Raw genomic sequence first — 12,574 nt, 5'->3', positions numbered from 1 at the left:
TCAACAACTGGATTACGACACTAGGTGACAATAAGTGCAATGGAAATGATGTAGTGGCATAGCAGTGTATTCTTCTGTTACTGAGCTATGGGAAATAAGCTGCAAAAAAGTAAAAAAACTGCACTGTACAGTGTACTTTTTTTTTTTTTAAACCTAAACATGGCCTTGATTTTCAATCTTTTGCTGCTTATTTCATGTAGCTCAGTGAAAGAGAGAGAGAGAGAGAGAGAGAGAGAGAGAGCTATGACTCAATATCATTCTCGTAGCACTCCTTCGTGACTAGCATCATATTCTAATGCTGATCTATCGTTACAACTTAGCATTCAAGGAGAGATGGTAATTTTATGTCAAGTCTGGTATCTTCATTGTATTACTGTGTTTGTTATTAAGTTTAGCTACAAAGGTTATATTTATAGATATTACATAATCCTAACCATGAAAGTCGCCTACTAGCCCCATGGAAGAGTAGGGGTCCAGGGCTAGGTCAGAGTTCTGTACATTTTGTGATAGATGACCAGAATGCAGATGATCCATTGTGATGGGTGGAAATGTAGGTTAGAGAAAATACAGAATTCAAGCACTAGCCTGTATAATTACCATTCCCACTCAACATTTCCACATGATCAGGATGCACAAACGCACTTACGATCAATCTCCTGTCATATCTCAGGTTTTGATATGCAGGAAGGGCAAGAAGGCTGCTGAATCTCACCCTGATTCCTATTCTAAATTCATAATCTTAGCCACGGGACAAAAATTACCACGGGTTATAACTGTTTTCTGCGGGAAGATCAGGGAAAGGACTGAGAGAGAAAAAAAAAAAGTCTTTCCTTGTCTAGTTCTTCCTGTAAAACATATCTAAGCTAGGACAGGGAAACAACTGTAATTATGTTTGAGAACCCAACTCTAGGTCAACATTTATCAGAAGCTACAACTATGAGTATAATTCAGGTACTTTCAAGTGTTCCCTGCTTATTATTTCACTATTTGCTGAAACTTTTCTTCAATGACATTTTGATCGTGAATTAACTCCCCTTCCAATCCACCCAAGGGGCCATTTGCAACTAAAGTGTCATGGAAGACCAGTGTTAGCAATTTAATATAAACAGAACAACTCAGGATACTTGGTTTCTAGTGGATTCAGCTAAATATTATCCAATGTCCAGTCAATTTCCTCTGCTGGTATTACATGATTGAAAGGCTACCAGTCAAGTCTTGGGGAAAGGCTGACACTCCAAAAGGTGCATTCCAACCATAGACCACCAAAAGGATGTGGAAATAGAGATAATCGTAGCTGTAAGTCACTTTCTCTGACATCCTTGTAATTCACCGGGTCGGTCAGGATCACTTGATGGTCGTGATCGTCAGCTTTTACCCTCCCGGAAGGGAGCTGAGAGCTCATATAGTCCGATCTAAGGGCAAGGCTGTGACCTTCACACACGCACACACCCGTCCCCTTGCTCAAGGGGGACAGTAACCACCCACTTCGTCAGTGAAACTTTTCGCAACCTGAGCGAGGCGCGAACTCCCGTCCACCAGTTGGCAAGCGAGAACATTACCACTGCACCAGCGAGCATTGTGTGTGTGTGTGTGTGTGTGTGTGTGTGTGTGTGTGTGTGTGTGTGTGTGTGTGTGTGTTTCATAAGATAATGGTTACCAATCACGAAAGTAACTACTAAAGTTCCACTTCAATATGCTGATTTCCTACAGTTCTTTCATATTATTGTGGACTAGAATTTCTTCTCTATCTGCTTCTTATGTAGCTTAGTGAGAGAAACAGACAACGGTATGGCTCTACATCCTTTCCATAGCACTCTTTCGTGACTAGTATCATATTCCAGTGTTAATCTAATGTTGCAACTTTGTATTTGATAGAGAAAAGACATTTTTCAGCTAAATCTGAGTAAAATGAGTACAGCAGCGTAGCATGGAAAGAGTTTAAATAATTTGCAAAACATCCCTGACTTACAGCTACCTGTCTTGATGCTTATAATTTTTTTACTGTCCTTATTTCTTAGTTTCTTATTTCTCCTTATTTTATTCTATTTTATTATCGCTTCCTTGATTTCGTATGTCTCATATTCTCTTCAGTTAATGAGGCTCCCAAACACCTCTTCCTTTGCAAATTTATTTTTGAATTCTTCAGAAGGTTATTTATGCAGAGTATGGCAATACTGAATGGATTTATATAACACAGAAGAGGAGAGTAAAGTGTAGTAAACAAAATAAATCACTTACGAAAAGATGTTAGGGAGCTTCCTCAACCGACGAGAATACAATACAGACCTTTATCTCAAACTTGCTTTACTTTTCTTTCTTACTTACTTACTTACTTTTTGCTTTCTTTCTTTGTTACTTACTCTTCAATCGGTTGTCCCTTTCCCAGCCATCTTGAATCACTTGAGTCTGGCGTGGGCTTGGTAGACTCCCTCGTATTCACACTGCTGCTGCAACAGTGGGGGTCACACACAAATGCAGGAATGCAATTGCAAAGAAGAAAAAAAGCACACTAAGACACCAAAAATGGGTCTGATTAGGGAAATGTATGCAGCCTGTGTGTGTGTGTGTGTGTGTGTGTGTATTTACCTACTTGTATTTACCTATTCGTAGTATACAGGAATTGAGCAATGCTCGTGTTGTCCTGTCTCCATATTCACATTTATCAAGTCTACCTTTACACACATGAATGTTTTTCTCATGCACCACCTCTTTGTCTAAGTCGTTCCAAATATTTAAGTATTTACCTAATATACCTAATTGTGATATACACGGAATGTACTATGCTCATGGGTTTCTGTCGCTGTTTCTCAATAAGTCAAATTTAGCTTTTAACTCGTTTAAGTTTTTAGACTGGACGATCTCTTTGTCCAGGCTATTCCATAAGTCTATACTTCTGTAAGGAAAGCTATATTTCTTGATATCCTTCAAGCAGCTTGACTTTTTCAATTTCATTCCGTGTCCTCTTGTTGCTCTCTTATCCCATACAAACAGATCTTCTTTGTCAGTTTTATCTGCTCCCACCATGGTCCTGAACACTGCAATCATGTCTCCCCTCTTTCTCCTTTCCTCTAAGGAAGGCAAATCCAGTTTTTCCAGCCTCTCTCTGTATGACAGGTCTGTCAGACTGGAGAACATCTTGGTTGCTGTTCTTTGTATTCTCTCAATCTTGTTTATATCTTTCTTTTTGTGTGGGGACCACACTACCGCTGCATATTCTAACCTCGGGCGGAACATGGCCACTATCAATTTTTTCATCATCTCCTCATCCATATAATGAAATGCTACTCTTATGTTATTCAAGAGTTTATAAGTCTTTCCAACTATCTTGTTAATGTGCTTTTCTGGTGACAAACTATCTTGGACCAGCACTCCCAAATCTTTCTCTTCTCTCCTTTTTGTGATTAATTCATTACCCAACAAATAATTCAGTGATGGCCTCCTGGTACTTTTACCCATTTCCAATATTTTACATTTCTTTACATTATATTTCATTTCCCACGTCCGGCTCCAATCGTGTATCCTATCCAAATCCTCCTGCAGTATTTTACAATCCTCCTCAACCTCTACCTTCCTCAAGATCTTTACATCATCAGCAAACAGACTTGCATAACTGTTCACTCCATCTACCATATCATTTACGTAAATCAGGAACATTACTGGCGCCAACACCGAGCCTTGAGGGACTCCACTTGTTACTTCCCTCCATCCAGACATCCTATCCTTTATTACTGTCCTCATTTGTCTGTCTCTCAAAAAGTCTCTCATCCATTCCAGAAGTTTCCCCTTCAGTCCTCCTATATATTCTAGTTTCCACATTAGTCTCTTATGAGGTACCTTGTCAAACGCCTTCTCTAATTAAGTCTAAGTACACACAATCCACCCAACCATCTCTCTCCTGTACCATGTCAATCGCTCTTCAGTAAAAGCTCAACAAATTAGAAACACATGACCTTCCACTTCTGAATCCAAACTGACATTCAGCCAAAATATTCATCTCTTCCAGATATTTTATCCATCTGTCTTTCAGGATTCTCTCACACAATTTTGCGACCATGCTGGTTAGAGACACTGGTCTATAATTCAGGGCTTCTTCCCTGTTTCCTCCCTTGTAAATTGGTACCACATTTGCCCTCTTCCATTCTTGTGGCACTTTTCCCTCTTCCAGTGAGCATACGATTAAACTGTGAATTTTATCCGCCAGTTGTTCTCTGCATTCCTTCAGTACCCAATTAGAAATTCCATCAGGTCCTGGGGCTTTCCTTACATCTTGAGTTTCCAGTAATTTATACACTTCCTGTACCTCCACTTTTATATCTTTTATCACCGTAACATTTCTAATCACTCCCTCCCCTTCCACAAGCTCATTTTCTTTAGTGAAAACTGACTGGAAACGTTTGTTCATTATTTCTGCTTGCATTGCCGCATCCTTAAAGACCTCTCCTTCTACTTTCAGTTTGGTGATTCCTTCCTTTTGTTTCAGTTTGCCATTAACAAATCTATAAAACAGTTTGGGTTCATCCTTGCATTTGTCTGTTATACCTTTTTCAAAATTCCTTTCTTCTTCTCTACGTATTCTTGTGTATTCATTTCTTGTTCTTTTATATTCTTCCTTTGTTTTGTTGTTACCTCTCTTTTTCCAATTGTTCCACGACTTCTCTCTCTCTTTTTTTGCTATCATACACCTTCTATTAAACCACTCCTTTTTCCTGTTTTCTTTCCCTCTTACTCTTGGTACAAATTTTTCCACTCCCAAATTATAGAGGTCTAGAAAGATAGCCCACTTCCTCTGTATCTCCCTTGTTTCTCTGAATTTTCTCCAATCTGCATTTTCAAAAAAGTTCCTCAATCCTGTAAAATTTGCTTTCCCAAAGTTGTATCTTCCCTGTCTATGAAGCTCGTCTCTTGGCTCGACGTTCCCTATTAACATCTGGAACTCAGTGACCACATGATCACTTTTTCCTATAGGACAGAGATATTTCAATGATTCTATTACATCGGGTTCTTTGGTAAACAGTAAATCTAACCTTGCCGGTATGTCCTCACCTCGAAACCGAGTCTCTTCTTTGACCCACTGCGTCATCACATTATTCATTATTATATTTAGTAACATAGTGCCCCATGAATCCTCGCCGCCTCCCGAGTACCATTCCTCCCAGTTCACCTCTTTACAGTTAAAGTCACCCACCAAAATTATATTATTGCTTTTCTCAATTATTTTTTGCAAATAGCTAGCCATATCTGACAACATCTCATGGTATTCATCATCCTTCCATGCTCTCGTCTTTGGGGGAACATACACTACCGCCATATCTCTCTTAACATTCTCTCCAGTTTCTAATTTCATATATATCACTTCAACCCTGCCTTCTCCCATTTCCACAGTATCTACATTTTTGTTGTTCTTCACTGCTATCATCACTCCTCCTCCCTTTTTTTCTTTTCTGTCTTTTCTCCACAGTTTGTATTTACCATCTCCCAAATGAACATCAATATTTTCTCTTAATTTGGTCTCTACAAAGCACATGACATCAGGTTCAGGTTCTCTCAAGAAATCGTTAATGAGACCATCAACATTAGTATATATCACCTTCAAATTATTTTTGACGTTTTTAATACCCTCTTCTCTCCTACTCTCTGTCCGTACCACTTCCTCAACTTCTGATCTTTCACGCCATCCCCCTTAGTTTCCTTCACTTCTATTTCCTTAAATACCACTTCCTTACTTTCATATCCATTAGTCCAAAAAAAAATATTACATTCTTCCTCTGTCCTCTTATCATTTTTTTCCTTTACTTCTTCCTTTAATGATTTTAAAACTTCTCTTTCTTCTTCATTCAGATCTTTTCTTATTATAATATTTTCCATCCCCGGCTCTTTGCTTAATTTCCAGGTCACTTTAAGTATCTCGTTTATTACACTTTCTGATGTAAACTTGATTCTCATTGGTCTTGTTTCCCCTTTCTTATAAGGCCCTATCCTCCTTACTTCTTCAATTTCTTTTACCCACTTGTCTCCTTCGGGGTCAATCTTGCCTAATATTCCTCTCACCAGGTTCGTGTCTCTCTCGAGTCTTATGAACCTAACCTTTTCTTCCTCTTCCCTATTTCCAAATATTACCACACATCTGTTCCTTTCTACAGTTTCTCTCGCTATTTTCTCTTTTTTCTTCAGTATTTTCACTACATTTTCTTCCATTTCTTTCTTGTTCATTTCCCTTTCTTCCTGGATGATCTCTCTTAAGCTGACCACTTCTTTCTGTTCTTCTTCTACGTGTGCCCACTTTGCCTTATGTTCTTCTACTACACTACTCACCTCCGTTTTATTAGTACTCTCTTATAGTTTCCTCCTCAATTCGACATTTTCATGCTTCAAATTTCTAATCTTCATTCGCTATCTCATTGGACTGGATCAGACTCTGTACGGTAGTCTCCGTATTTTCAGACACATCCTTTATCACTAGATTCTCTACTTTCTTTTCAAGTTCACTAATCCTCATAATTAATGTTTTAACCAGGTCCATGACATTGATATTTGTCTCAAATCCTTGAAATTCGAGTCCCTCATTGTTTACATTTTCGGCCATGTTTGATGTTGGTTAAAGTACCAAAACAGCTGTTACCGAAAAAAACTACAAACATTCATGTATATTCTAGCCAATAAATCTTTACATTTTTGGTAGTCTATTAACTTTCATTATTTTAAATTTAAAACAAGACCTTAGGAGACAGGACAGACAAAATTCCTGAAACTACTTAAGGTTAGCAGCGATGGCTGGGACGTCTGCTCTCTCCGGCTGTTCGTTCGTGTGTGTGTGTGTGTGTGTGTGTTTGTGTGTGCACGTGTGTGTGTGTGCGCGCGCGCACGTGCGTGCGTGCTCTGAGTAGAACTATAAGTTTACCACAAAAAGGGCAATAACATACCGCTATTATCAACTTATTGTGCTTACAGTGCAAAACAAACAGGAATATATATGCATGCTTACCTTTCATATTTCAATGATATTATTACACTAGGCAACAAAAATTTTGTTACAAAAGAAAACTTGGGTGTTTCTAGGTACTGTAATTTTAGCACGCTGATTTCAAATCTGTATGCAGAATTTTCCTATCACGTCCAGATTTTGTGTAATGGTATACAGTACTTACTCTTGGCTACCTGGCCACTTACGGGCTAATTCATTTTTGTAAATTTCAGCTTACATTAAGAAACTTCTGTGGCATTTCCGAATGGCATCAAACAGACATGCTTGTTTCAATAACTCAGACAACTTCTGCTATGTCTGTGGACAATATACACCTATACACCAGTGAAGAAATATAGCGACAGCATCAAGGATGAAACTTGCCTACAAGTAATATTTTGGCTGTAATGTAGGAGACCAAGAGATGGACTGGGAACCACATTTTTGCAGTGCTCAGTGCAATGTAATGTTAACAGCTAAGCCATTCGCAATGCCCATGATTTGGCGTGGGCCCACAAATCACCATGATGATTATTATTTTTGTATTACAAAGACAGCAGTTTTTTCAAAGAAAAATAAATCAAAGATCAACTATCCAAACTGTTAAACAGACTTAAAACCAGTACCATATGACAAAGCAAATCCACTGCCAGTTCCACCATCAACGGCCACAGACAACAGTTCTTCTTAAAGTCCTTCCAAAGATTCGGCTAGTGATATGGAAGCAGAGAGACATAACCCATATGTTTCACATGCAGATAGTTCCCCACATCTGGTTAGTCAAGCAGAGTTAAATAACTTGGTGCGCGATATGGAATTAAAAAAAGCAAAAGGCAGAGTTGCTTGGATCCAGACTTCATTAATGAATCTTTTACAACCGAGCACCAAAGTTTCATATTTTCATCACCGTCAGTTGAAGTTTTCATTTTACTTAAAGGGGAAAATTGTTTGTTTCTGCAGTGATGTCAGTGGTATGATGCTAGAGACTGGGTGTCACTATGCTCCAAAAGAGTGGAGACTTTTCACTGACTCCAGTAAATTGAGTCTTAAAGCTGTCTTACTGCACAATGGCAATGAGAAACCTTCAATACCTTTAGCACATGCCACAGGTCTTCAAGAGACTTACAAATCAATGGAACTACTGCTAAGGCTCATCAAATACAAGGAACACACATGGAATATTGTGGCTACCTTAGATATATCCTTGCTCCTTGGTCTACAGTTGGGCTACACAGAGCATATGTGCTTTTGTGTCTTTGGAATGGCAGAGATGATAACAACCGCTACAAAAAGCATGACTGGCCATCTAGAACTGAAAATGTTGTTGGCGAAGATAATGCATAACATCCAGGACTGGTAGATCCACTGAAAATGCATCTTTCACCACTTCACGTTTAACTTTGGCTCATGAAAATTTTTTGAGAAACGTTTGGATTGCCAGGGGAGTGGTTTTCAATATTTAAAGGGCCAATTCAATGGAATTCTGACAGATGCAAAGTTAGACGCTGGAGTTTTCAATGGACCACAGATCCATAAAAACATCTGCAACCTATCGTTCCCCCCTAAACTAAATGTGATGGAACTAACTGGATGGGCATCTTTGTTCAAGTTGTTCAAAATTTTCTTGGAACCACAGAGCTGAAAACTACCATGAATTGATGCATAACATGCTGAAAACTTATGAAAGAATGGGATGCAGGATGTCTCTTAAAATGAATTTTTTACATTCAATATTGACTTCTTCCCTGTGAACCTTGGTGCTGTAGGCGACGGGCACGGTGAGCATTTTCACCAGATCACTGTTATGGAATGCAGATATCAAGGGAGCTTCAACCCAAATATGATGGTTGATTACTGTTGGTTCCTGCAACGAGACAGCACTTTATCCCATAAACGACAAAGGAAGAGACTACAACAGAGTTTCACTTCACAATAGGAATTTGTCTTTCAGTAGTAACAACTAAACATCTACATGCTTTGGGTGGATGGTTGGGCGCAGGGGTGGTAACTCCGCCAGCGAAAATTTACTGTCTGTCCTAAGCCAGAATAAAGGAAGAAGGACACCCCTGTTAACATTATTTAAGCATGGCTAACACAAAATATGGCTCAGAAAAGTTTGATAGTCTGCTTACGTATTAGATGCCAGGGAGGAGGGAGGGAAAAAGGGGGGTCTTTGGTTACACAAAATCTGGACGTGATGGGGAAATCTGGTTATCAGATCTTAATTCAGCATCACCCATTTAGTAGAGAATAGTAGTTTGCATGTCTGTAACAGAAAAAAAAAAAGTTGAAGTTTGTTGCTTAGTGTTACTCATGAAAAGTGCAGAGTTTCATGCACATGTAACTGCACAGTGGCATCCAAAATTAAGAACTGCATCTATCTATCTGCTTACTGCCAGACACCTTAATCCAGTAAGCCACAAACTAACCACCTCCACGTTGCACTGCCCTTTGCCATTTGCCTGACCTCCCTCTTACCCACATCTCTATCTTTCATATATCTCTCAACTCCACCCTTCCATCTCACTATTGGTCTCCTCCTCTTCCACCTCACTCACATACATTCTTCTTGTCAGTCTCTCTTTCTCCACCCTCTCCATCCCATCCCTCCCATATCATCCTTGGTCTCCCCCTCCTCCTTTATCCTTCCACCTCACTCACATACACTCTTCTAGTCAATCTCTCATCCTCTCCACTTCATCTTTCCATCTCATCCTTGGTCTCCCCCTCTTCTTCAGATCTTCTCCCCTTCCACCTCACTCACATACACCCTTCTCTCTCTCTCTCTCTCTCTCTCTCTCTCTCTCTCTAACCTCTCCACCTCATCCTTGATTTCTCTCTCCTCTCCCCCTCCACCTCACTCACATACACTCCTCCTGTCTTTTTCTCAATCTTCAAACTCTTTGCCCCATCCCTTCACCTCATCCTTGGTCTCTCCTTCATCCTCTTTCCTTCCACTTCACCCACATACATTTCACTAACCAGTCTCTCATTCTCCACCCCATTCCTATATCTCATCCTTTGCCTTCCTCTCCTCTTTTCCCCCCCCACTTCATTCACATAACATTCTTCTTGTCAGTCTCTCATTCTCCATCCTCTCCATCCTTGGTCTCCCTGTCCTCTTCCCCTCCACCTCATTCACATACACTTCTTGTCAGTTTCTCTCTTCCCACCCTTTCCATCCCATCTCTCCATCTCGTCCTTGGTCTCCCTCTCCTCCCGTCATTTCATTGCATCCTTGGTCTCCCTCTCCTCTCGTCCTCTACCTCACTTACATACACTCTCCTAGTCAGTCTCTCATTCATCATCCTCTCCATCCTATCCCTCTATCTCATCCTTGGTTTCCCCCTCCTCTCCCCCTCCACCTCATTCACATACACTCTCCTAGTCAGTCTCTCATTCTCTATTCTCTCTACATGGCCAAACGACCTCAAAGTATTTCTCTTAGCACTTTCAATCACATCCACATCATAACAAACATATAATTGAACTTACTGATCGACAGGAGCTGATGCATCCAGCTGTGAGGCATCTTCCTCGTTGGTGTTTGCAGTGGTGTTGGCAGAAGTGTTGGGAGTGGTGTTGGCAGAAGTGTTGGCAGTAGTAATGGTGGCTTCAATGGTCCCACTTTCCATGGAGCTGCTGGGTTTGTCCTGTATATCACCTCCACTTTCTACTTTCTCCATAGACGACATTTTACTGGGTTAAGTGAAGCTCTTGACTCTGTAATGGAGAGACTGTATGTTAATTTGCAAGAGATAGATAGATAGATAGATAGATAGATAGATAGAGAGAGATAGATAGATAGATAGAGAGAGAGAGAGAGAGAGAGAGAGAGAGAGAGAGAGAGAGAGAGAGAGAGAAATTATGGTTGATCTTTGACCCCATAAGCAAATTAATAATAAAAACTGTGGGTCTTTACCTGTGGAAAAATTAGGTCAAGTCTGAAGCGAATTGGTGAAGACAAAGAAATGACACCAAAATGAAGTAGAGGGGCACTCAGTGGAGCACACCTCTCCGATAGGGGCAACATAATTTCCAAACCACTCTTCATAATGGGTTAGGTTTTCTCATCACTGATTAAGGTTTCACAAAAAATGTTTTCCGGATCCATAATCTGTAATAGGATCCGAATCAGTCCCAAGAGGACATGGGTTATCTGCCCACCAAATTTGGTCCAAATTTCTCTTTTAGTTTTTCAGTAATCCTAACACACAAACTAAAAAATAAACAAATAAGGGTGAAAACATACCCTCCTTATCGGAGAGAAAAATGCTTGGTGAGGAGGAGGAGGAGGAGGAGAAGGAGAAAGAAAGAATGAATGAAAGAGAAATTGGGGTAATTCTATTTAGACATTTAATAATTCTGTTTTACTCTTGTTGCTGTCAGTAAATTATAGTCAAGGGGAGGTGTCACACTGTGAAGGGGATAATTTGGTGGTAACAGTTGTAATAGTAGTAAACACTTATTTCAAGAAGAAGGAGGAGCACAGGATTACGTATAAGAGTGGGGGAAGGAGGTCGCAGATAGATTATATCCTATGCAGGAGATGCAATTTGAAAGAATTCAGTGATTGTAAGGTAGTGCCAGGGGAGAGTGTAGTAAGACAACATAGGGTGTTGGTTAGAAAGACGAGTCTGAAAGTGAAGACAAGGAGGAAAGTGAGAGCTGAACCAAGGATTAGGTGGTGGAAGCTGAAGGAGCAAGACTTCAGTAGTAAATTTAGGGATGAGGTGAGCCAGGCTTTCGGAGGCAGGGAAGACGAGGACGGATGGGCAGTTATCTCGGAAGTGGTGAGGGAGAAAGCCAAGAAGGTACTTGGGGTGACATCGGGACAGAGGAGAGAAGACAAGGAGACTTGGTGGTGGAATGACGAAGTACAGGATAGCATAACTAGGAAGAAGCAGGCAAAGAAGAATATGGATAGACATAGAGACGAAGAAAACATTCGGGAATATAAGGAGACGAGGAACATAGCCAAGAAAGAGTTGCTAAGGCAAAAGAAAATGCATACCACAAGCTGTACGAGAAGTTGAATAGTAGAGATGGGGAAAAAGACCTGTACTGATTAGCCAGGCAGAGAAACAGAGCTGGGCGGGATGTGCGCATGTTAGAATGATAAAGGATGCAAATGGCAATGTACTGACAAGTGAGGAGAGTGTACTAAGAAGGTGGAAGGAGTATTTCAAAGAGTTGATGAATATAGAAAATATGAGAGAGGGAAGGTTGGAAGAGTTGGAGGTAATGAGTCAGGAAGTGCAAGAGATCAGCAGAGAGGAAGTGAGGAATGCCATGAAGAGGATGAAGGATGGCAAGGCAGTGGGCCCAGATGGTATACCAGTGGAAACATGGAGGAGCTTGGGAGAGATGGCTGTGATGTGGTTTACAAGATTGTTGAACAAAATCCTGGAGGGTGAGAGGATGCCGGAGGAGTGGAGAAAAGTATTCTAGTTCCGATTTTCAAGAACAAGGGTGATGTGCAATGCAGCAGCAACTACAGAGGTATAAAGCTGATTAGACATGCAATGAAGATATGGGAAAGAGTGGCAGAAGTTAGGCTGAGAAGAGAAGTGAGGATCTGCGAGGAGCAATTTGGTTTCATGCCAGGGAGAA

At 40.4% G+C, this 12,574-nt stretch overlaps 1 protein-coding gene across 1 annotated transcript in view; it reads right to left on the bottom strand.

The window, feature by feature from the left end:
- LOC145407514 (caspase-1-like) overlaps window positions 1–10,656 on the bottom strand; it is a 65,081-nt gene extending 54,425 nt beyond the window's left edge. The window contains exons 1-2 of the mRNA XM_080278438.1: window positions 10,457–10,656; window positions 2,361–2,447 (exon numbers count right to left, since the gene is read on the bottom strand). Of these exons, the coding sequence (XP_080134564.1) occupies window positions 2,361–2,447; window positions 10,457–10,656 (287 nt within the window). The remainder of the gene's footprint in view (window positions 1–2,360; window positions 2,448–10,456) is intronic.
- Between the last annotated feature and the right edge of the window lie 1,918 nt (window positions 10,657–12,574).

Source organism: Coenobita brevimanus, chromosome 73 (assembly GCF_032717465.1).
Source record: "Coenobita brevimanus isolate Jiangsu-jjx chromosome 73, ASM3271746v2, whole genome shotgun sequence".
Classification (NCBI taxonomy): domain Eukaryota; kingdom Metazoa; phylum Arthropoda; class Malacostraca; order Decapoda; family Coenobitidae; genus Coenobita; species Coenobita brevimanus.
This window is presented reverse-complemented; position numbering and strand designations above follow the sequence as displayed.